Source organism: Lissotriton vulgaris, chromosome 1_1 (genome assembly GCF_964263255.1).
Source record: "Lissotriton vulgaris chromosome 1_1, aLisVul1.2, whole genome shotgun sequence".
In the NCBI taxonomy this organism is placed as follows: domain Eukaryota; kingdom Metazoa; phylum Chordata; class Amphibia; order Caudata; family Salamandridae; genus Lissotriton; species Lissotriton vulgaris.
Genome location: NC_141685.1, coordinates 330,630,207 through 330,654,685, shown reverse-complemented (window position 1 = coordinate 330,654,685; position 24,479 = coordinate 330,630,207). Strand labels below are relative to the sequence as shown.

The window sequence follows — 24,479 nt, the reverse complement described above, 5'->3', positions numbered from 1 at the left end:
ACAAGACCGTTTTTTGTCTCCTTTGCTGAAAGTTTAATGGGAAAAGCTGTTACTAAAGGAACAATTGCACGATGGATCACGCAAACTATACAATTCTGCCACAAACAAGCTGGACAAGAACTAGTAGAGGGGCCAAGGGCCCATTCAACAAGAAAGAAGGGAGCTACAATAGCCTTCTTGGCAAACACTTCCATTCAGGACATATGCCTGGCGGCAACATGGGCTTCTGTGCACACGTTCACAAAACACTACTGTGTGGACATACAAATGAACAAGGAAGCACAAGTGGGACAGAAAGTGCTTCAGCACATATTCAAGAACACAAGCTCATCTTCCACCCAGCCGCCACAATAACAAGAAACCGCTACGAAGTCTATGCACTGCATAGTGAATCCAGAAAGATTTACGCTGCAAAACGAATAGTTTCTTACCTGTCGGTGTAGTTTTGCAGCTTGAAGATCTTTCTGGATTCACTAGCGAACCCACCCAACTCCGCCAGAAAGATGAGGCTGGAGTAAAGAGGTGGTAAACAAAAAAAACAAAAACATTTATAATTAAATGACTTCATGGAACTTCAAGGAAAACAGCGCTAAAAGAGAAACGATAAAAACATTGCCATACAATTCGGAAACAGAACACAAACGGGAAAGAAAAAAAGAATCCGAAGATAACGCCCAAGGATGGAAGCTTCCCCAGGAAGCATGCCGACGTCACAGGACGGACACCAAAAGGTGGGACGTCGACGCCCACCTGGGCTGCGGGTAAAAAAAAAAAAAGAAAAGAAAAGACTACGATTCCGGACCCAACCACTAGACCGCGGAATAATGCACAGCATAGTGAATCCAGAAAGATCTTCAAGCTGCAAAACTACACAGACAGGTAAGAAACTATTCGGTATTTGGATTGAGAAGGATAGCAGAGGGATAGAACTAGAAAATTATTTTTGATTTGAGCTGTGAGCATGTTTGTCTGTTATTTGGATTGCAAAGGGAATATTGGAGGGATAGAAGGAAGGGCCGAGAAATTATATATATTTTGCTACTTTTTTTTGGGGAGTTCATTGCAGTAGGAGGGGGCTTGGGATGATTAAAGGGGAGGTGGATGGGAAGAATCAAAGAGGAGTGTTTAGAGAGGCTTATTTTGGAATAAATAGTGAAAGAGGTATGAGATGATGCAAGGAGGGGTAGAGGAGGGAAGAGTATAGAAAGGGGTATTTTAGGGATCATAGTAATGGTATGGGGTTTGGGTTGAATGGTAAAGTGGAGGTAGAGGATATATTGAGAGAGGCATAGGGTGGGAACTAGGTTGATGCATTGGAAAGAGTAATAGAATGAGGTTTGAGATGAGTCAGAGAGTTGAGGCAGATGATATATTGAGAGTGGTATAAGGTGGGAAATAGGTTGTGCATTGCAGAGAGTAGTGGAATGAGGTGTGTGATGAGTCAGGGTGGGTGTAGAAGATATATTGCCAGAGATATAGGGTGAGATATAGAATAGTGCATTAGATATGCTGAATTACAAGCAAAGTAATACATATAAAGATACATAGGAAGGAACAAGCAAGATGGCCGCCTGGTAGGAGCTCTAGTCCGGAGCTCCTAGTGCTGGGGGATCCCTTCCATGGTATTATCCCGGATAGCACCCTTCTCGCTCGTGAAAATCAAGTAACTGGAGTACAACAAGAAACTGGTTCAATAACGAGTAACTGGATATTAAAAGGAACTGATTATCGATTGTTACCACGTACCTGCAACTGACTGGACCCCTGCAACTCGCTCCGGAGCATCGGCGGACCCCTGGACGGTGGGAGAGACCCTGCTGCGGATGTTGGCATGATTACACGACGTGGGTGGCTGCTTGTGAGCTCCGATCGCCAGGAGACTGCCTGTTGGGGATCGCCAGGAGACTGCCTACCGGAACTGCAGCAACTACCAGGCAGGTCGGGGACAGCTGAGTAGCGCTGCCAGCCACAGCCTGAGAACGCCGGTCGCGGAGAGGGCGCCTGGAGACTGCTTGCCGGGGCTGCGGTCACGACCGGGCAGCCTGGAAGAGTGGAGAGGCGATGCCTGTTGGGCGCCGCGTAGCTGAGCGGAGCGACTGGGAGCCGCTGGCCACCCGAGGGTCCCGGCGCTGAGGGCGGCGAGCGCTGCGGAGATCGTAGAGGATTGCCCCCTGCACTGGAGGTCTGTGGCTGGGCGGCCCGCAGCGGAGATGCATCTGGTCTCCCTCTCTCGCCGGATCACATGCACACAGTGAGCGGGAGGGGTCGGGAGGCAGCGGAGCAACCAGGGGCGTCGGGGCTCGAGGGAGAAGTGGGGCAGCGGGTCGGCTTGTTCACGGCTTGGCACCACGCAGTGACGGTACACGGATGCAAGGCGTCTATTAACCCCGCCTCCCCCTGGAATCGTGCGAAATAAAGGAAAACAATCACTCAGCATTGGAGCTCTTCCTACTTTTATTGAACAGTCAACTGGAAATTAGGAGTCGCCTCTTCACAAATGTCTGACTTGAACACCCTCAATGCAGCCTGACAGTCCCGAAGGTATTTACAAGCACGCTTTTAAATTTTTAAATTTCTATCTTGAACAAACCAGCGCTGCATTCTCTGCCCTAATTCATACAAAGCTATCTGCTTAAAAACTATCCACGCAGCATGCGATCCTCTCATATGTCTCTCTCTCCTACACCTAAAATGGCGGGGGCCATATACCGGAGCCATAAATCGCCTCCACTGCCCACCAGATGAGCATGAAGCTGCATATCAACGTGGTCACAGGTCACCAAAACAGAGATAAGTCTCCCTCCTCACCACCGAGCAGCACAGAATCTAACCTCCCCACCTAACAACACAGAGAATGGACTAACTCGACCTGCCCCGGAAAGGGAAACTATCTCTCTAAGGCACATCAACAATAAAGAAAGGACTACTTCTTCTCCTTTTAAGGCACATCAACAACAGAGAAAGGACTACTACTCTGCCTCCCTATATGCCATCCTGGCGGCCATCTTTGACTAGGCTTCCACGGTGGGGGCCATCTTAGACTAGTCATCCTCATCCTCACCTATTGCCCATACCCAAGACCACCACTTAGGCTTACAACCCTGCAACCGCACAAACGCACCCACGTACTCCCACCCTCCTCTACCTACGCCTCTCCCACCATGGAACGCATGGGTGAGCACACCTACAAAATCATCTACCCACCCGAGCTCTCCAAGAAAAACGCCAAACGCTACAAACATAACTTCCTGAAGACACACCCTGAAACCCCGTGTGTGGACACCTATTTTTCACTGGTCAACGGAGCCACGAACAACGACATCATCTTCTACACCCTGCGTAGAGCACAATGGAGGAAAGCATTCCTCTCCATTCTCACTATCCACACCACCAGCAAATCCGCCCATAGCCTAACGCTTTCTACCTCACCATCCCAAGTCTTCCCAGGCAGAGCCATCATCACCATCTACAACAATGGGACCATCCTACTCCAAGCCACTGATAGGAACCTTGACCGACTCGACAACCTATTCCCTACCTTCTTAGAACACATCGCCAAACGACGGACCTCCTCTCCGCACACATCAAGCTGCGCAAGACCCCCCAACTCCAATCCTCAATCTACCCTACCGCGCCCATTGCATCAGCGGAATGACACACACCTCTCACATCCCCCTAGTGCTATAGATAGCCACACACCGGACGTAGCCCCCCACACCCCTCAGCCACAGACGAAGATCATTCCCCCTCATACATCCCCCATACCCCCACCCCCTCTTCCCCCCACCCCACACCTCCCACGAGAGCCGTTGAACCCACCTCCGCCCGGAGCATATCTCCCCCCCCCCCCTGCGGCAGATCTCTTTCCCACTCTATCTCCCCCCCCACTCTCACTCCCCACCACCCCACATTCCCAACTAGTCCCTCAGAGCTCGCCTCTGCCCATACTTTAACACCCCCCCCGCTCTCCCCCCCCATACTCAGCCCCCACTACCTTCCTATCACCCCGATTGTCTTCAGCCTTCACTCACCCCTCAACTCACCGGCGCCGCCTCCCATCGATGACGACCCCACCTCTACCTCCCACCCTCCCCCTACCTCACCCACACCTCTCGACCATAAACTCCCATCAAATACCATCCCACCCTCTTCTACCGCAGAGCCCTCCACGAACGCTAGCATACCCCACCCCTCTGCCCCAAATTCGCTCCCCAGCTCCCTACTCGACCACCGGCTCTTCACAAATACTAGCCCTAATCCAACTCTGGATTTGATTTTATCTATCCTCCTTCAATTCAAAGACGAGCTCCACACCATCAAAGAACTTCTTTCCACACTCCCCAGACAACCCCGACCTACAACGACCACCTCCGTATCCAACAAACGCCACCCACTCCCCACAGGCCATCGCATTCACCTCTCTCCGCGTTGGCCTACTATCCCAGCTCGCAACAACACCCACCGCCCTCGGCGTGCCCTTAACGCCCTTTCCGACCACGACGTATGTACCCTCCTTCGCTTTTTTGGCCCAGGTCCGGTTAAACACATAACCTCCACACACCTCCCTATACCCACAATTATCACAAATCCTCTTAGGCACCCAACTCTAAGTAACAGAATCTCCGTCCTCAACAACCTCAGAAAAGTCCCCCTATCGCTAGAACACTCGACCACCCTTCTCACCCCCAGACTCAAATGCATCCTACTCAACTGCAGATCAGCCCAGAGACATTCCTCTGACATTGGAGATCTCGTCACATCAATGGATCTTGACCTAACCATCTTGACGGAAACGTGGCTAACTGAAGCTTCCACGCCGTTTATGGACATACTCATTCCCCCCAATTACCACATCATTAGACTCGACAGGACCGGCAAGACGGGCGGGGGAATCGCATGCATTTTCAGGAACAACCTCTCCGTTACCAAAGTCACCTCCCCCTCCCTCACTTCCTGTGAACTCTTCAGCCTCGATATCTCCAGCGAGGGCAAACCAGTATGTGCCTTACATCTCATCTATCACCCGCCGGGGGACAACCTCCTCTTTACCCAACAACTCATGGACACAATCACATCCAGTGCTGGTCGACAGATCACTCAAATCTACCTGGGTGACTTTAATCTCCACTGGAACAACCAGAAAGACGCAGTGGTGAATAGTCTCAAAACTTGCCTCAATGCGCTTGACCTCACCCAAATATGCAACAGCCCGACACACGATAAAGGTTCGATACTCGATCTGATCATCGCCAAAGAGGACTCTACCCAACTGGGGGCAATCCAACCTTGTGACTGGTCAGACCACCACATTATCACCTTCTTTATCAATGAAAAAGTCAAACCTACCCCGGCTCAACACACCAAATCCAAGATCTGGAAAAGGGACATGAAGAATCTTAACCCCAACTCCCTACCTCCCCACACCTTCAGTCTCCTCCTTCCCCCCCACTGGCGCCTCTGATGCTCAATCACTGACCGACCACTACCTCGACTCTATGAACTCAATAATCAACGAAGCCGCCCCACTGCAACTAAAGAGAGTCTCCACTAAGAATTCGAACCCTTGGTATGACGGCAGACTCAATGAAGACAGGCGTATTATGCGAATGGCAGAGCGCACTTGGAGAGCGGACCCCTCTTCACTGCATCGCAAAACGCTGAAGAATAAGAGAAATGCCTACTTTAGGAAAATAAAGCGTGCGAAAGCTGACTTTTTTAGCCTCCAGCTTGACCAAGCAAAAAACCGACCAAGAAAACTGTTTGAACTAGTCAAAACTCAAACCAAGTCGCAACCCTTACAATCAAAAGACACAGCAAGCGATATCCCACACAGTGAAGACTTTTCTGCCTTCTTTAAGCTAAAGACCGACAACATAAGATCTGACCTCCTCAATGATGTAAGCCGATACCCTAGCCATATCAGAATGCATAACACTCAACCTAAAAATAGCGCATCATGGACGTCCTTCGACACCTACTCTGAAGAAGCAATACACAAACTGCTCGGCACCTTGAAGCCCTCTAATCACCTCATTGACCCCTACCGGCTAATGCTGTAAAAGGCTTCACCCCCATGCTCCTCCCACTCTGGACCAAAATCATTAACAGTTCCCTTCAACAAGGTTTCATCCCTGACTCCCTCAAGGTAGGGCAAGTCACGCCCATACTCGAGAAACCTACAGCTGACCCGTCGGACCTAAACAATTACCGCCCTATCACCAATATCCCCACCTTGGCCAAACTGTTGGAAAAATGTGTACAACTCCAACTAACAAAACACATTGACCAGTTTGACCTCCTCAACCCTCATCAATCAGGCTTCAGAGCGAAACACAGTACGGAAACGGCCATGACGCACATAATTGATGACGCCCTCCAAATTCTGGATCGCAATGACTCATGCCTCCTCATCCTTCTCGACCTCTCATCAGCTTTTGACACGGTCAAACATGAGAACCTGCTGGAGCTGCTAAACACCAGAATGGGTTTATCCGGGACTGTTCTCAAATGGTTCACCTCCTTCCTTCATAACCGGTCTCAGAAGTTCAAGATTAACAATGTGCTATCCTCATCTGTGCCAGTAGACTTAGGCGTTCCACAAGGATCCTCCCTTTCACCCACACTGTTCAACCTCATCATGGAACCACTGGCCACCTTGCTCCAAGCATCCAATGTACACTTCCATATGTATGCCGACGACACTCAACTTTACCTAAAGGTACAATCCCCGGAGGATATCAGACTCCTGAACCACACATTGAGAAACACCCAATCGTGGCTTGCCGATAATCACCTTAAACTGAATGCCCTGAAAACTGAGTTCCTCCTGATGTCACCCCCTGCGAAATCTACCACCACCCAAATCTGGCTCAATCACCTAACAGCACTCAATGTCCGACCGACCATCGTGGACTCTGCGAAATCCTTAGGCATCACACTCGACGCAAAGCACAGCATGCAACAGCACATTAGCAAAGCAACAAAAGGAGCTAACTTCCAAATCAATACATTAAGGAAACTTAAACCCTTCCTCCCTGTCGAAGACTTCCAAACTGCTGTACAAGCCCTAGTCATCCCACGCATTGACTATGGAATTGTGGCCCTCAGCGGACTCCCTCTAGCAACAATTGCACCCCTGAGAGCCTCCTTGAACGCTGCTGCGAGACTTATCACTGGCTCAAGAAAACACTCTCATATAACCCCCGATTTGATATCCCTGAATTGGTTGCCCTTTGAAGCCAGAATACAGTTGAAAATTGCTGTTATGACACACTCGGCCTTACACCACAAGGCACCCAACTACCTCACTCAAAAGTTGACTATATCAGGAGGGTCGAGATCCAATAGAAGTACAAACAATCTACTCCTGAAACCTCGCAGATTCCGGAAGGAAAAAACGTACAAACACTCCTTCTCAGGAATGGCACCCAGGATTTGGAACGCACTCCCTCCTGAAACCGGGCTTATCACCTCCACTGCCTTCTTCAAGAAAGAGGTGAAAGCCTTCCTTATGGCCAAGTTCTCCTGAACCTTATCGTTGTTGGACCAGAGACTTTGCACTGACTTGGTACTACTGGCTACCTCATTGTCTAATGTCTAATGAAATCATATCCTTACGAGGAGTACGAGCCTATTATACTACTCTCTCACTACCTATTAGCTTATTGTTCATGTTAGTTTGCTAAACTGGATGTTCCCTACCCCTTCTCTCCCTGTAACTCTTAGAAAGTGGTATAAGCCAACCTTATAGCCTAGCTCACCTGATCTCTATTGTAGCTGGACCAAAGGCTCTACACCGTTCTTATATTGTCGGCTATTTGATTGTTTATTGTTATGCCAACAGCATATGACTATTATCCGATCATGCTATTGAATATTATACTGTACCCAATATTATGTTTAGTCACTCTCTTGTTCCCCTCACCCCCTGCTTCTGTGAAGCGCTCTGATATCTGCAAAGATCTTGTTCGCGCTATATAAAACTCTGAATAAATAAATAAATAAATAAATAAATAGGTACATGGAAGGTATATCATAAGAATATGGAAAGTATATATGCATAAGGAAGGTAATATATGCAGATTAAAGTCACATTTAACAAACTCAGACTTTCAAGTGTTGCTGTACTTCAATTTTTTTAATGTAAATAGTGAAGCAATTGCAGATAGATAGTTATAACATGTTTTTTTATGCAGTCACATACACATTTTAAACAGACTATTGTAACTATAAGTAATATGTACATTTGGTAAGTAGAAATAATGAATATCTATATCTTTAAAAACATAATTATTATGCACAGAGGGATATGCAGTATATTTATGTTTGAATATAGTGGTTATGTGGGGAACAGCCAATTCTTGAGGTGTCTTCTGAAGATAAGGTGTTTATCCGTGGATCTTATGTTTGGGCGTAAAGAGTTCCATAGTTTGGCTGCTAGCAAGGAGAAGGATGTGCCACCCATGTTTTTTTCTCGTCGGATTTTGAGGCAAGGTGCCACTCAAGAGCTGAGGTGCGTTTGTTGTATGTATTTTGTGATTTTATTCCTGATGAAGAGCTGTCCTGTTCCATGTATTGCTTTGTGGGTGATACAAAGTTGCTTGAATGTGGATCTTCTGGCAACCAGTAACCAATGTAAGGCTTTCAAGGCAGGGGAGATGTGGGCTTGCAGTTTTGTATGTGAGAGTAGTCTGGCAGCAGAGTTCTGAATCAGTTGTAGTCTTTTTGTAGTTGTTAAAGGTGGTCTGTGTCAGAGGCTATTGGTGTAATCTTGTGTAGGAATGCCAGGCGGGGGGAGATGCGTTGGCGTGTTTTTATAGTAACAGAGCTTGATCTTGCTACTCTGTCCACTTGGGCATTCATTGATAGCCTTGAGTCCATCGTCTTCCCGACGTTTCTTACTTCCTTTGATACTTTAGGCACTGTTCCCAGATCATCAGGCCTTGCAGTGAGAGGGTAATAATTTTTCCAATCGCCACACGTGAGCACTTCCGTTTTGTAGCATTCAATTTGAGATGGCTCCATGTCATCCAATGATCCATGGCTCTGAGACAACTGAACATTGGTGAGTTTCCAATGTCTTTGGGCCATTCCATTTGAAGGAGTATTTGTGTTTAATCTGGATAGTTATAGCACATGAGGAGAAATTGATTAGGCAGTGCCAGTAATGACTTCATGTAGATGTTGAAAAGCATGGGTGTGATGATAGAGCCTTGAGGGACCCTGCTTTTGTGAAGTACTATTTGGAAGAGAATGGATAACATTAGTTCTATGCTGGCTTCGTAGAGTCTTTGAACCAAAGTACCATGATAAACTGTGTCAAAGGTAGCAGAGAGGTCCAAGAGAAGTAGCGCAGCAACCTTGTTCGGTCAACTGTGTTCTTTAGGTCATCCCAGATGCCAACGAGTGCAGATTCTGTGTCTCCTCCCTGATGGAATCCAGTTTAGAGGTCTTAAAGTATGGCATTATCTTCAATGAATTGTGACATATGGGCAAATACTGCTCTTTCTATCTTTCTATCGGTCTGGAGTTTTCGGGGTTCAGCAGGCCCAGGTTTGTTTTCTTCAGTAGTGGGGGTATGTATGACTTTCTTAGTTATTCTGGAAATATTCCGATAGTTAAGGAATTGTTGATGATTCTTCTTACTGGTGTGGCATCAGAGGTTGTTAGAATAATTTTGTTTGTGTTGGACTGAGGTCAGAAAAGCTGCCGGCAGGCCTGCTTGCTTTGACCAAATCCATAAATTCATTGTGTGAAATTTGATGCATAATCTGTTACGTTTTTGTAAACAAAGATTGTCTTGATTGGTGTTTGTTTTGAGTCAGGCACGTTGATGCTTTCTAATTTGCTGTCTTATTTCATTTAGCTCTGTATCTCTCCAAGGTGCCTGTTTTCTTTTGTTCTGTTGTGTTGCTTTTAGTGATAGTAGGATTTCTAAGTGTTCAAAGTTGAGTTTGTTCCACGGTCGATCAGTGGATGCATGTAAGGTAGGTTTAGGTGTGTCAACTTAGTGTTGTTTTATGGAAAGCAAACAAATGGTGATCTGACTATGTGAGTGGAGTCACTGTTCGAAAGGTAACTAGTTCTGTATTTGCAAAAATGACATCTAGGATGTTTCCAGTGATGTGTGCGAGTTTGTGGACGAACTGATGCAGGTTAAGTGCGTCTTGGTTAGGAAGATTCATTTTGGATAGGACATATTGGGTTCGTCAAATCAAATGTTGAAGTCACCCAGTGTTATCCGGTTTGAAACCGTGTCTAGAAGTGTGTCCGGGAATGTTACATTGTTGAGTGGAGGTCTGTAAAGGAGCGGGAATTTACATGAGGAACACGGTGTAGGATTGCATCTGGTGAAAAGGGCCTCACAATCTTTTATGGTGACTTCATCCGCTTTAGTGATATGTAATGTTTGTCTGAACACAACAGGTAGGCCACCTCCTCTTTTGCCTGTACTATTTTGGGTGATAGTTTGATAGCCTTGAGAAACGACTTCATGCAAGACTGGAGCCATATCATCTCCCAACCATGATTCAGTTATACAGAGTATGTCAGTTTTTGTGTTAGTGAGAAGGTCGTAAATGTGATGCTATTTTTTAGGGAGCGATCACGCATTTAGTAGTAAACAGTTTAAAGAATGTGCCTTGGTGACAGTGAGTATTATTTTATGGGCTTGTAACTGGTGTATCCTTAGTGCTGGTATTAGCTGTTTAAGGAAAGCAATAGTGTAGCTGTTCTGTATTGTGTTCCTCGTCCAGCAGGCTAAGGCATTTTGATGGGTCTGCATGTGTAGCTGGTGGAGATGGTGGTTGAGAGTGAGTTGGTGAGCTGTGTTGTTTTTGTAGTGTAGCCTTGTTGTGCAGTAGACTTGGAGAAGCAAAGTTGTGAGGAGTGTCATGTTGCTTATTTTGTTTGCGTCTGTTAGGGTGGAAGTTATATGAGTTAGGGGTGGTGGTGCAGCATGTTGGTCATGTTGTGAGGCTCTAAATTGACTAGTGGATGAGAGGCGGTTAAAAGAGTTGCTGAGTTGTTGTATATGTGTTAGGTGCAAGGGAAGAGAGGAAGCTTGACATTGGTGTTTGTTCTTGGTATGTATCATTTGCATAGTCAGGAAAGTGGGAGTGGGTGCATGTTTGTAGTTTGTGATGGAAAACATTATGAGGTTAATGTTAATTGGTTCTTAGCGCTGGTTCACCATCAGGTCTCTTCGCGCTTCTAGAGGAGAATATTACAACAGACAGTGTGTGTGAGCTAGTGTGGGCAGGCTTATTTCGTGGTCAGTGCCTCCAGAAACAAGATAGTCTTGAGTTTTTTTCTGAATGAAAGGAGGGCAGGTTCCTTGCGCATGTTTTCAGGTAGGTTGTTCCAGGGCTGTGAAATCAAGGTGGAAAAGGCTATGCCTCCTTTGCGAGCCAAATGAAACCGGGGATTGACCAAGTGGCAAGCTGCAGAGGAACGGAGGGTCCGAGCAGGGATGTAGTTCGTCAGGCGATCCTTGATGTATGCTGGGGCCTGACCGTAGATGGCCTGATAGGTAGCCAAAGTAATTTGGAGAGCAGTAGGGAGGCATGAGTCCGTCTGGGTAGATCAAAGATGCGGCGCAACCTGTAATCTTCTTATTAATTTCCAAGGGAGGCCGATGTAAAGGGCATTCCCATAGTCCATCCTGGACAATATTGTGGCAGAGACGATAACCTGAAGGGAATTTGTAGTGAGGAGGGGGACAAGTTTTCACCTTAATAGCCCTGTACAGGTACCAACCACTACCGACACTTGGTTGTTCATAGAAAGGTCGGCGTCGATTTTGATGCCCAGGCTTCTAAACACTGGGACTGGGGTAGGGATGACTCCCAATTCCCGCGGCCAAAACAGGTCACACCAGGGGCTGTTGATGTGTGGGACAGCCAAGATTTCCGTCTTATCTGGATTTATTTTAAGTGAGTTGTCAGTCATCCAGCTCGCTGTGAAACGCATAACCTCTTGTACGTGTTCCTGAGTAGCACTGGAGTTGCTAATCCATACAAGTAGCTGGGTGTCGTCTGCATAATTGAAGACCTGGCAATCCAATTGGGCCAGGATCTCCACCAATGGTTGTAGGTATAGATTAAAGAGCAGGGGGGACAGCGCCGAGCCCTGCGGAACACCACATACCACGGGACCGGTGATCGATACCTGATCACCTAACTGTACCCTCTGCGTCCGGTTGGTCAAGAAGGATTCAAGCCATTGATATGCAGGTCCCTCTATACCCAAATCGGCAAGACTGGACAGGAGGGTTTTATGGCTAACCGTATCGATTGCCGCTGACAGATCTAATAAAATCAGGGCACTCAATACTTTCTTGTCAGCCATAACCCTCATCTCATCCAGAACAGATAGCATCACCAGTTCCGTACTATGATGAGCTCTAACGCCAGCTTGTCTAGGGTGTAACAGTCTATGTTCCTCAAGAAAGGTGAAAAGTATTTTGAGGACATGTTGTTCAAGTACTTTAGCTATGTACGGGAGCTGGGAGATTGACCTGTAGTTTTTAAGGATAGAGGCATCCGCACCTGACTTTTTAAGTAAGGGGATAACTCTAGCCTTTTTTAATGCGGGAGGGAGGGAGCCTGTTTCCAAAAAGGCATTCAATAGCTTGAGAATAGGGCCATCTAGGCTGGGAATGGCCAATTGGAAAATTCTCGGTGGGCACAGGTCTGCTGGTGAGCCTGATTTCACCCGGTTCACAAGGGGAAGAAGAGATTGAGCATTCAGGAAGGGAAATTTCGCAAGGCGGGCTTCAGGAGGAGAGGGGATGTAGATTGAGGGGAGGAGCCACGGCTAATTGAGGAGTTTTCTATTTCTAATAGAATGTCATCAACTTTTTGAAGGAAGAAGGCCTGGAAAGTATCACAGTCAATAGGGGGGGCTGATGACTTCGCCTCCGTGTTATGGCTGAGTTCTTTCAAAATTTTGAAGGTTTCTTTTTGCTTATTTGTGGCAAGCTGAATTCTGCCCTCCTAATATTCTGCCTTCCTTTCTATAATAAGGTCCAGCCTCCTCACCTGTCCCTAAGGGCCTGGCTCCTTTTGTTTCCCTTATTAGTATAATAAGGTCCAGCCTCCTCACCTGTCCATAAGGGCCTAGCTCCTTTCATTTCCCTTATTTGTATAATAAGGTCCAGCCTCCTCACCTGTCCCTAAGGGCCTGGCTCCTTTCGTTTCCCTTATTCCTTTCTATGATAGCATGTTTATAGGAGGAGAATATAGATTTATATGAGTTGAGGTCCTTTAGCTTGTAATTTAGCCGCCACCTCCTCTCGGCTTGGCGGAGGTTTTTTTTTTTAAATCCCTGAGTGTATCATTGAACCAAGGGGCGCCATGACCTTGGTCTCTAATTTTTACCTTTCTTACTGGTACTATTTGATCAGACAACGCAAAGGGTCGCCGTGAGTTGGTCATTCTCCAATGCCAAGTTACTTGGCTTTTAAGTAAGGGGATAACTCTAGCCTTTTTTAATGCGGGAGGGAGGGAGCCTGTTTCCAAAAAGGCATTCAATAGCTTGAGAATAGGGCCATCTAGGCTGGGAATGGCCAATTGGAAAATTCTCGGTGGGCACAGGTCTGCTGGTGAGCCTGATTTCACCCGGTTCACAAGGGGAAGAAGAGATTGAGCATTCAGGAAGGGAAATTTCGCAAGGCGGGCTTCAGGAGGAGAGGGGATGTAGATTGAGGGGAGGAGCCACGGCTAATTGAGGAGTTTTCTATTTCTAATAGAATGTCATCAACTTTTTGAAGGAAGAAGGCCTGGAAAGTATCACAGTCAATAGGGGGGGCTGATGACTTCGCCTCCGTGTTATGGCTGAGTTCTTTCAAAATTTTGAAGGTTTCTTTTTGCTTATTTGTGGCAAGCTGAATTCTGCCCTCCTAATATTCTGCCTTCCTTTCTATAATAAGGTCCAGCCTCCTCACCTGCCCCTAAGGGCCTGGCTCCTTTTGTTTCCCTTATTAGTATAATAAGGTCCAGCCTCCTCACCTGTCCCTAAGGGCCTAGCTCCTTTCATTTCCCTTATTTGTATAATAAGGTCCAGCCTCCTCACCTGTCCCTAAGGGCCTGGCTCCTTTCGTTTCCCTTATTCCTTTCTATGATAGCATGTTTATAGGAGGAGAATATAGATTTATATGAGTTGAGGTCCTCTAGCTTGTAATTTAGCCGCCACCTCCTCTCGGCTTGGCGGAGGTTTTTTTTTTTTAAATCCCTGAGTGTATCATTGAACCAAGGGGCGCCATGACCTTGGTCTCTAATTTTTACCTTTCTTACTGGTACTATTTGATCAGACAACCCAAAGGGTCGCCGTGAGTTGGTCATTCTCCAATGCCAAGTTACTTGGCTGGGGATTAGTACCAATGACTGTATCTAGGGCGGAAGCTAAATGGCTGGCTTCTACCTTTTTCCAGTCGCGTATTAGTCTCCAGGCTGATGGTGACTGTATTGGCTGGCTGGCACTCGGAATCCAGCAACTAACTAAAAAGTGATCGGACCAGACACACAGGTTAATTTTTATCTGTGTAGCCAAGGGCTGTGATGACCAGATAAGGTCCAGAATGTGGCCTTTAATATGTGTGGGGCTGTCTTCCAACTGACGGAGGTCAAGTGCTTTCATAGCAGAATCAAACTGGCGTGCTGTGGGGTCCTTTTGAACGTTATCCCAATGAAAGTTAAAATCGCCTACTATTAATAGTCTTTTATAGCGGGTGCATAAATCCATGACAAAGTCCATGAAGAGGTCAGTGAAAGTAGGGGAGGGCTGCGGGGGTGGTAGACTACCATAAGTAGGAGGCAAGAGTTTTTAAACAAAATTTTACCCCCTAATAAATCTGTCCCCTCAAGGTGTTCAGCAAGGGCTTTAACAATCGTAAGATTTTTCTTAAAGATAATGCCCACACCGCCTCCTCTTTCATTTCCCTGTCTATTGTGCCATAAGGCCTCAAAACTATCTGGAAGGGCCGCAATAATATCCGAGGCTGAGGTACCCCCTAGCCAAGTCTCCGTGAGAGCCAAGATGTCGATGTCGCTCATATGGAGAAAGGTGAACACCTCTAAATTATGTTTTTGCTGGGAGCGTGTGTTCAGGACTCTTATATTGAGTCCGCATGGTTTACCAGAGGGGGAGGTGTGTATGAGAGATTTTGTTGTGCTGGTGTGGGTGTTATGTTTTGTTTTTGAGGAGTTGTCAAAGGAGGTGCTGATGTATCTGTTTTCTGAGAAGGACATGTATGTAAAGTATTTTTCGTGAGTGGAAGTTGTAAGGTAAGGGGTGTGGTGATGTGTTTGTGAATAGAGTATGTGGGGTGTAAGAGGGGTGAACTAGAGTTAAGAGTGTATGATTTGATTGCTGAAAGGTAATAAGTGTTATGCAGTGGAGTATAAGTGCTGCGTGTTAGAAAGAAAAGGAGGGTGATGGTAGAAGAAAAGATGGAAGGCAGAGTATAGGTGTGCTGGTCTTATAGGAGTAATTATAATGAGTGGTTTGAATAGTGGTAACGGATAGAGTGGTGTATTGTTTGTAAGTGATGTGGAAATGTGTGGTAGCTGGGGTAGAAGGTTGTATGGGTGTGGATTATGAGGTAATGTAATGGGTGTTGAGACATTGAACTGGATGTATGACGGTACGACGCGGGCTATTACCACGCGTACCGTTACAACGCGTGTTTTACAACGCAAGTCGTTACCACGACTTGCGCTGTAGGGTGCAGACTTAGGAATAGTTTAATTTACTATTCCAACACCAGTCCCCGTGGATAGTAGGAAAGGTGTTGGAATAGTAAATGAACTATTCCTTGTCCTTGAGCGCCCTCCAGCGCAAGTCGTGGTTACGACTTGCGTTGTAAGAGACGCGTCGTAATGGTAGCGCGGGGTAACACCCGTGACGTTAAGGATGTTCCCCCATTGAACTTTGCGTAGGATTAGCTTGTACTAAAATAGTGGAGTACATTTGTTGTGAGTGTGTTAATCTGGTGGTGGGTGGGGTAGGTGGCTGCTGGTGCATGTAAATTTGGGCTGCATTTCTGGCCCTAGGCCTGACCAGTCTTGAACAGCCTCAAACAGGTTACTGCCCTTATCCTCTCTGCCCTAAGCCTCGATGCCCATTCGGAGGCACCCTCAACCCTTAGCTTAAATAGCCCTAGCAATCAGGTGACCCCGTCGGCCAATGGGAACCCTAACCCTATTAAGTCACAACACTAGTCCTAAGCCCTAGAACCAATAACGTGTCACTGCATTTTTACTAACTTTTGAACCGCTTGAGCTAGAAATGAATTGTTATTGGGTTAAAATCTGCAGATTATGCTGTAGATGAGGGATTGTGTGGCAATTCTTTAACTATGTGTACATTTCTGCGACCGCACAATCGCATAATTCTAGCGGCCCTGGTTATTTGGCAGTCCCCCTTTCCCCCACCCCAGAAATGTATTGTCTCCTATGCCCCTGTCGGTAACCTATTACCAACTCACAAAATAGGGTTTACGACTCGCTATTAAGAAAGGGCATGCCAAAGGCGTCCCTTTCTCATAGATAGTCGCACTTAATTATGGTTGAAAGGATTAGCGTTAATATTTCATTAACTAAGGCTTTTCACAGTTTATCTTGAAGGGGCTTGTGACTGGACCACTTTTTTGAATTGTTCATGAGCTAAGAAAATGTTCATACTGCATAAGAGTCTTATTTACAATTCTTCCCCCTTAGCTACTGAGTTTGTATGTTTGGATGTTGAATCTGGGATGAAATCTGATGATTTGTATTTGTCGTTGACAGATGACATCCGTCTACGATGTTGAGAGCATCCAGAAACAGTTGTACTGAGTAAAGACATTTTGAGAAGAGAGCAGTAAAAATTGAGTTTTCGAAGTGTTCAATTTTATGATGAGGATCAGGCATCCAGGGCTGGATATTTATTTAGATTCTGTGGGAAAGAAGGATGACAACATCTGGGGAGGTTACTTTTAAGCACAACTGCATGTTCTTTGTGTTTTCATGGTGGAATGTGTTTAAGTTTTTCAGAGCAGACCTAAGTGACTTCATGTCCACATTGATTAGGGTAGATGGTAGTCTTGTGGAATATCTTGTAGCAGATGTGAGGGGTTTGTTCTTGAAACTGAGATTTTTATGAAATCCTAGCTGTTCTCCAGGTGTGAAGAACACCATCTGAGCTCCTTTGCAGCCCATTATCTTGTCAAGGATAAGTAACTTGGAAGTGTGGAATGGTCGACTATAATGAATGAAGAGGAAAGACCCAGGAGAGAATGAAAGCAGGCAACGTCTTTGTCAAGCATAAGGAAAGCATCCTCTTCAGTTTGAAGCATTGGGGTCTATGTGCTGTAGTGTGATCTAAAACGTGCTTGGTATTCATCAGTAAATTTGTTTTCAGTTGTGAACTGCTTGAGTTGGTTCTCAACGCAGGTATTTTGGAATGGTTGGAAACTGGTTCTGGTAGTTCATGTCTTTATGGTTAGCAACCTTGTTTTCAGAAAAGGAGCAACTTAGCAGATTTTTGGCCTGTAATGCGTGGCACCTTGAGATAGTGCAATGATATTAGATTGAACTAGAAATGACAGAAATATGCTGATGTATTTGATGGCAGGGTGGAAATGTGATCTATAAAGTGAAATGAGGAATGCAACTCGATTTATTTTTCTAATTCTGCTTGTGAGATTTCTCAGAATACAGGCCAGGTCAAACTTGTTTTCTGTAATGGCATGGCGATAGTGTGTGCAGGGGGTGTCTGGGCCATTTATCTCTGAAGAAATGGACAAAGTTAATACGTTTTCCTCTTGTGTGTTGTTCGGCCTCAAGTTAGGGGGTGGGTTGGTTGATTGCTTGACTAAGTTGTATAGCTTTTTTTCTTGTTTAATTTGCACTTTTTATCTCTGATTGAATGTATGCTTAAAAAATTCTTTTCTTGTACCCGTTTCTCTTGCATCATAGATTTGCTAGGGTGTCTGCTAAAGGGTTTAGGCACCAGTTCCTTTCTATTGCTCTGAAGGCTTTTTGGTTTTGTTAGGAGAACCATTTTGTCAACGATTTAGATTGCTGTCATTTCAGTTTTAGCAGCGCCATTTCATCCATGATTGTCATTTGAGTCTCTTTGTAGTGATCAGACAAATATGAGGAGCATTGTGTTGTAAGAATTTGCAGGCCTCTGCATCTAGCTTAATGTCTACGTATTATTTTGACCATTGCTGTTGTACATTAGTTGTGATTCTGATAGAACTAAGGAAAATTGGTGCCTGGACGTGATTCAACCAATCACCGTCGGTTGTGATATCCGCAAGCACAGAGTTTTCTTTGCAAATTATGAGATCTATAATTGATCCTTTGTCTTGAGTGGGGGTATTTGAGTTTTGTGGTTAGTTGTGAGGCATAAGTCATGTTGGTCTCTCCAACCTAGATTAAAATCTTCAGTAAAGACATTGAATAAGGGACATTGTGTATTAATGATCAGTTCAGTGAACTGTTTGACAAAGTTTACTGGAAAACTGATGGGTGTAAATAACATAGACTATTACTTGGGTTGCATTAGAAAGTGGTAAAATTCAGAGTTCTTAGTCGTTTACATTAAGTCGTATTTTAGTGGATACTTGCCACTCCACAACAGGTTTCTCACGTCTATAAATTAGATGAAAGTGGTCATGTGGGATGCAAAGTTCCAGCATTGGTTGTGAGGCATCACTGAGCCAGGTCTTTTTTAAGACCACTCACTGTGGCAAGCCAGATTTAATCTGGGCTAGCAATTTTTTGGGCCTACAAGCCTGTTTTGGCGACCTGACAACAGGTTTTCTGCTTGCTTTCAAAGTGAATGAGCAATAAAGATGCTTTACATCTTGTCACATTTGCTCGACTTTCATAGACAGAGGTCAAACATCAATTTGTCTTCCTACATTTACTTTTCTTTCTGTGACTTAAGCTAGAGGATTTTGTAAAGTGAACTGTGCGACAATAGTGCTGTGCAAAGCATGTGAAACAAAAGGCTGTAAGATTTCAGGGTTTCTTTTGCAATCAACACTGAAATAGCTGATAAGTGAACTGTTCATTTAAAATATATTGCACTAGTTATGAAGACACATTTTTGTAATTCTGTGGTGGACAAAAATAGTTTTTGAGGATCAAAACAAATCAGAGCACGTTACTTGGTCATGTGCAAATTTTGAATATTTGTGCTAAAACCCAATTTCCAAACATTGTTTATGCACAATGTAGCCTTATCAGTAAAACTACAGGTTAGTTGGAATGTTTTGTGGCCCTTTCAATGAAAACGTGCTATCTGTAACTGACAGTTCACTGCCACAGCAGGATTTGGTAATATTTGAGAAAATATAGTTTTTAAGCATAAACTGGGAAATATTCCTGCTCCTGGTATGAAGACAATGCTATTAGTGAACTAAGACACAAGCTAGGAATCACGTGTACCGTATATGTGGGCTTGATTCTTATTATACAGGGAGAAAACGTTTAGTAAATGAAAGAAATAGTGAATATTTGGAAGTGCTCTTTTATGGAATAATGAGGGGAAAAAAACAGCTCCATAAGGGAAAATATTTGCCTTATGATCACACAATTTGAGAAAAGTTTGCGGGTCAAGTACATTACACTTAAGTCGAGTAGATTATTCAAGTTACTAGACCTGCAGGTCTAATAACATTTTTATGATTTTTCCAGGCCCAGGCCATGTACAATTGTTTTTTGGGTACCAAAACACTCACACTTTACCACCTATTTCAAAAAGGTGGTAAGCTACTCTCAAACAGGAAAGGGCCCCTTCCCCTTCATGACTGCCAGCAAAGAGAAGTGTTTCATGTTTCTTTTTTAAATGCATCCTGTTTTCCTTCAAGGAAAACAGGATGCATTATAAAAATAAAGTCTCCTTTATTTAAAAAGCAGTCACAGACAGGGTGCTCTGCTGACCCCAGCAGGCCACCATCCCAGTGAGTGCTGGCCATTCCCAATGGGGTGCCAAATTGTGAACTGCCTCATGAATAATAATGAGGCAGGTCATTTGCGGCCTCATTGGGAATGGCAAACAGTGTCTGAGACACTGTTGTACATTCCATTTTGCAAATTGCAAATCGCAAAACAACGCAAATTTACGACTCGCAAAATGGAAGGGTCAAACATCTGGCCCCGGGAGAGTGGGAATAACTTTTAAGCATGAAGCTAGGAGACCCGATTTAACTACTATTAGAACATTGGAATGTTTAGCACTTCCTTGAAGACAGTGGAGCAGCAGTGGCCTACATAAACTGATATAGGCCCAATGCTGTCAACATTTTAATGTTCTAATACACAGCTTTTGCCTTTCTGTTTCCCCTGCCTCCCCAAAATATATGTAGTGGGCGGGAGAAAGCGAAAGGCAGAGGTTGTGCTGCAAGGCACACTGGAGGCTTCACCCCTCCCACCTCTCATAGCTTCAGAATAACTTGAGCCTGGGAAGGGGGAGAAGGAGTGCTTCTCAGCTCCTGGGTCTTCCTGGCCTGATTGAGTGCGATTTTTTTTTAACCTAGTCCATGGAGAAATGGGGTCTGACTTCAAACCCCTTACACAGCTATTGCTGTGAATGTTCAACAGTAACAGCCTTTGCCCTGTGTGGGGCTGTTAGCAGTTGAACAATCACAGCAACAACTGTGAATCAAAGGCTTTGGAACCATGGGGATTTCAACCCCCTTGCACTCTGTGAGGCCTTTGTCTTTTTTAATTAGGCCATTCTGCCCTCAAAGGGCAGAATGCTCTAATAGCCTTATAGACTGCCGTTATGGCTTACTGGCCATTCAAGGCCAGCTCCCTTGTCAAACATGAATGCTGGAGCATCCCTTTACTGGCTGATATTGCCCGCTATGGTGGGCTATAAAGTTATATTGCATTACAACACATGGAAGGTACCTTCTACTATTTATATTACAATTTGCACTGTCAATATATCTATATTTTCTGAGATAGTAATATAGCCTTATAGCCCGCCATTGCGGGCTACTCCGGCTATTAAAGGCCCACACAAGCTTTTAATGACTCGGGCCTTTAACAAGGGAGTGGGACTTTAATAGCCAGTATAGCCCAGCTACGAAGGGCTGTAAGGCTATTAGAACATTCTGCCACTAGATGGCACAATGTTCTAACAAATAAAACAAAGTCATCTCGGACCTGAAGAGATTTAAACAGCTGTGAATTAAAGCAACATTGGAATGTTGCTCTGCGGGCCTTTACCAGCCCGTAGAAGCCCGGAGCTCTCCGTTGTATTCAATGGAGTGCTCCACATTCCAATGTTCTATTAAAGTATTTTTTTCTCACGCAAGTCTGGTAGGACATTCAGATCGTTAGTGCAATTGTGCTGTACTGTACTTTACCTTGACTACTTCCCTTAAATTAAGGCTTAACTGTTCATCTGCATCTACCTGAAGATTCAAGGAGGGATGACCAGGATATCTTTGTCCAAGCAAGTCCCCAGAATACTAGTTAATAGTAGCCTCAAGCACCCTCACTTTTAAAGTAGAGTGCTTAGTAGACCCTGATACTATAGTTCCTTAGAGAAAAAGGCTGATATTATATGAATACTTAAGTTTATGGGTAATTTTTATATATATATTTTGCATTCAGTTGACTCTATGCCTTTCAATGCTATTTGAGTCCAAGGAGTGTGTCAAAACAAGGTGCAAGAGAATACAACAAATGCAAAGTGTGTAATAAATGATCATCCGTAGTGAATTTAGTTTCTGGCAATTTGCAGGTATTTTTGTAATATTCTATGTAATGGTAAATTGTTCCAGAAACACATTCTTTGCCAGTCAAGCTCTGCACTCCCTTAGAGGTAATATGTGCCTTTAGGCTCCTTTCTAAAAAGCGCTTTAGTATTTTAGTTTTTTTAATAAGAATAAGATGGACAGCAGCATGAGTGTTGGTAAGCAAGAGGCCATGGTGACTATTATCTGCCCAACTATAAATCTCACAATATGCCTAGATGAATAGGCACAAGATAAAAACAGAAAATCATAAGGTATATAATTTTACAGTTGAAACCATGATGAAGCATATAAATGTGCTTGCTTAAGAATATTTAGAACATGTGCCGCTTGATAGCCCAAACATGATAAAGCTGCAATAAAGATTTTTCTTCTCAAACAAATGTTTTTGAGCAGTTGATTGTGATTGAGAGGTCAACAAATGTAAGCTCTAGGTAAGCAAAACATCTAGAGAATGCAGATGTAATTCTGTCACACCAAACGTATTGCAACAGGGCCGGCATTAGCGCTGCGATAATCTTAGTTGGTTCCCCCAAACCCCAAAAACCTCTTTCTCCACAAATTCACTCACTTTACGCTCCACCAGTGCCCCTCAGCTCCCCATAGCCCCTTTCTCGCATTAATTTCATTTGTTTGATAGCACTACTCGTACCAGTGTAGGGTGTCTGCGTACTTCCATTCACACACATAGTATACAGGGACAATAAATCAGACATGTGTAAATCAGTCTATAGCAAATGTTACATACGACAATGAGCATTACAAGGTGTAGGAGTAACATGTCACCAATACAAGTAGGCAGTATTCCGTAAGAGAGTTACATCAGAAGAAGCACAAACTCAGGATTTGAAATGTACGACAGTGGTTGGCTTTTCTAAAAAGAATGTATCCCTACAAGCGACGCGGAATCAAAACATTTTCCAATGCAGGGCTGGCTCTCATGGGTCGACCAATGCAGCCGCACCTGGCGCTTATCTTGGGGGAAGACCCTGTGTCTAGAAATAACCTTTTACAGACGTTATTAACTTGTTAAGGATTGAAGAGATTTGTTGGTGTGTAGAAAGTTGCATTAGTTCAGGGGGAGATTATGAGTGTAATTTTGTCAAAGAGATGATTCTTTACTACTGCTCCTGCTAGTTTGCAAATCGGCGTGCATGGAAGCTACTTGGCTTTGGCCTCTATATAGCAAGGGATAGTTTCATAAATTAACACTATTTCTCTAGGAGCATCGGGAATGATCTCGCTCTATTAGACAAACCTGTGCACTCTATTTCCAAAGTCTCAAAGAAAATGCTTCTTTTTATGGTACTTTGTCTGTTCTAAAACGTAACACCAGTGTGTGATTGTAAGTTAAAACTAATAAGGAATTTTGTATGGCAGATAAAGTCATTCAACAGAGAAAGGATTTGCTGAAAAATGAGAAAGAATTGGAAAAAATCCAACAGAAAAGACATTTAGACTTTCTGGATATTCTTCTTTGTGCTAAGGTAAGAGTTCACGTATAATAATGTTTATTTTTAAGCAGCTCTTTTCATGTTAGTTCTTTGTGACATACTATACAAATAAGGTGGAAAGAGTAGATTTCATGTGTGAAGTACATCCCATCAAAGAAGCTTCATCAATTTACTCAAATTGACCCTCCCTATTCTTTATGTGTAGGGCCATGATAACTCAGCCAGTGGCGTATCTTCAAGACAGGTAAAAACAAATCACCAGGTTTCATTAAAGGAGACCCCTCATGGAAGCATGAAGTGTGACGAGGAGGTTGTCGTATTCTTCCTTAACCAGATGTCCAAGTTCTACGAATAAAACCTGATATTTGTCCTTTACTGATAATACCTACCTCCAAGTCAGTCTGTGTCTTGATGTACATCACCATCTCCCCTGTTATGGTGGTCTTCTCTTGAGTTAGACAGTGGTTAGGCTGTCTTAAGAGTTAGAAATGTGTCTAGGGAGCATCGCTAAAAAGCTGTCTTGATTTGACCTAATTGTTATGGATGGCCAAAATGTTTCACTGCCATGAGTTTTTGACAATTTCCTCGGGGCCATAGAGACATAACAGCCTTCATCAACATCAACGCATCTCCCTGCATCTCGATGAAGCACGCCTCAGCATGCCATTGCCTCTAATCAAAAAAAGAATCTTTACTCTAACCCTAACTTTTACCAAGGCTATAAACCCAACTGAACATTTTAGACTGATTTCTCAAATAACAAAATAACAATTCAAAATGTTTTTTTTTTTCTTTTATCTACTTTTCTGTGTAATTGCTTCTTTGTCAAGTGTTTTCTATTTTCCCTGTATTGGCTTATTTGTCATGTCATTTCCATTTTTAGAAACACTGACAAAATCTCAAATACCACAATATCGAGGTACAAAAATATTGAAGTTAAGAATATCGATATCCTACCTACATCATAGTAAATACAACAATATTTAAAAGAAACACTGTCTGAAATATCGTTGTTAAAAATATCAGTTTTTTAATGTTAAAAAAATAATGTAAAGTAAATAATACATATAATTAAAAGAAACAAAGTTATAAATATTAAAAAATGTTTAAAAATCATAACTAATACATATAGGGGTCGATTCCGATTCGGCAAAGACCGCTCCAAATAGCTGCTCGGAGCCTTTTTCCAGTGCGAATCGTACCCTACAACATCCCCCATCCGTACAACGAAGTACGATTCGTACCAGGAGCTAGACTCAGTACGA

The 24,479-nt window shown here is 44.2% G+C and overlaps 1 protein-coding gene across 1 annotated transcript in view; it reads left to right on the top strand.

Moving 5' to 3' along the window:
- LOC147747135 (cytochrome P450 4B1-like) overlaps positions 1 to 24,479 on the top strand; it is a 217,263-nt gene that overhangs the window by 107,010 nt on the left and 85,774 nt on the right. The window contains exon 7 of the mRNA XM_086952392.1: positions 23,141 to 23,247. Within this exon, the coding sequence (XP_086808518.1) occupies positions 23,141 to 23,247 (107 nt within the window). The remainder of the gene's footprint in view (positions 1 to 23,140; positions 23,248 to 24,479) is intronic.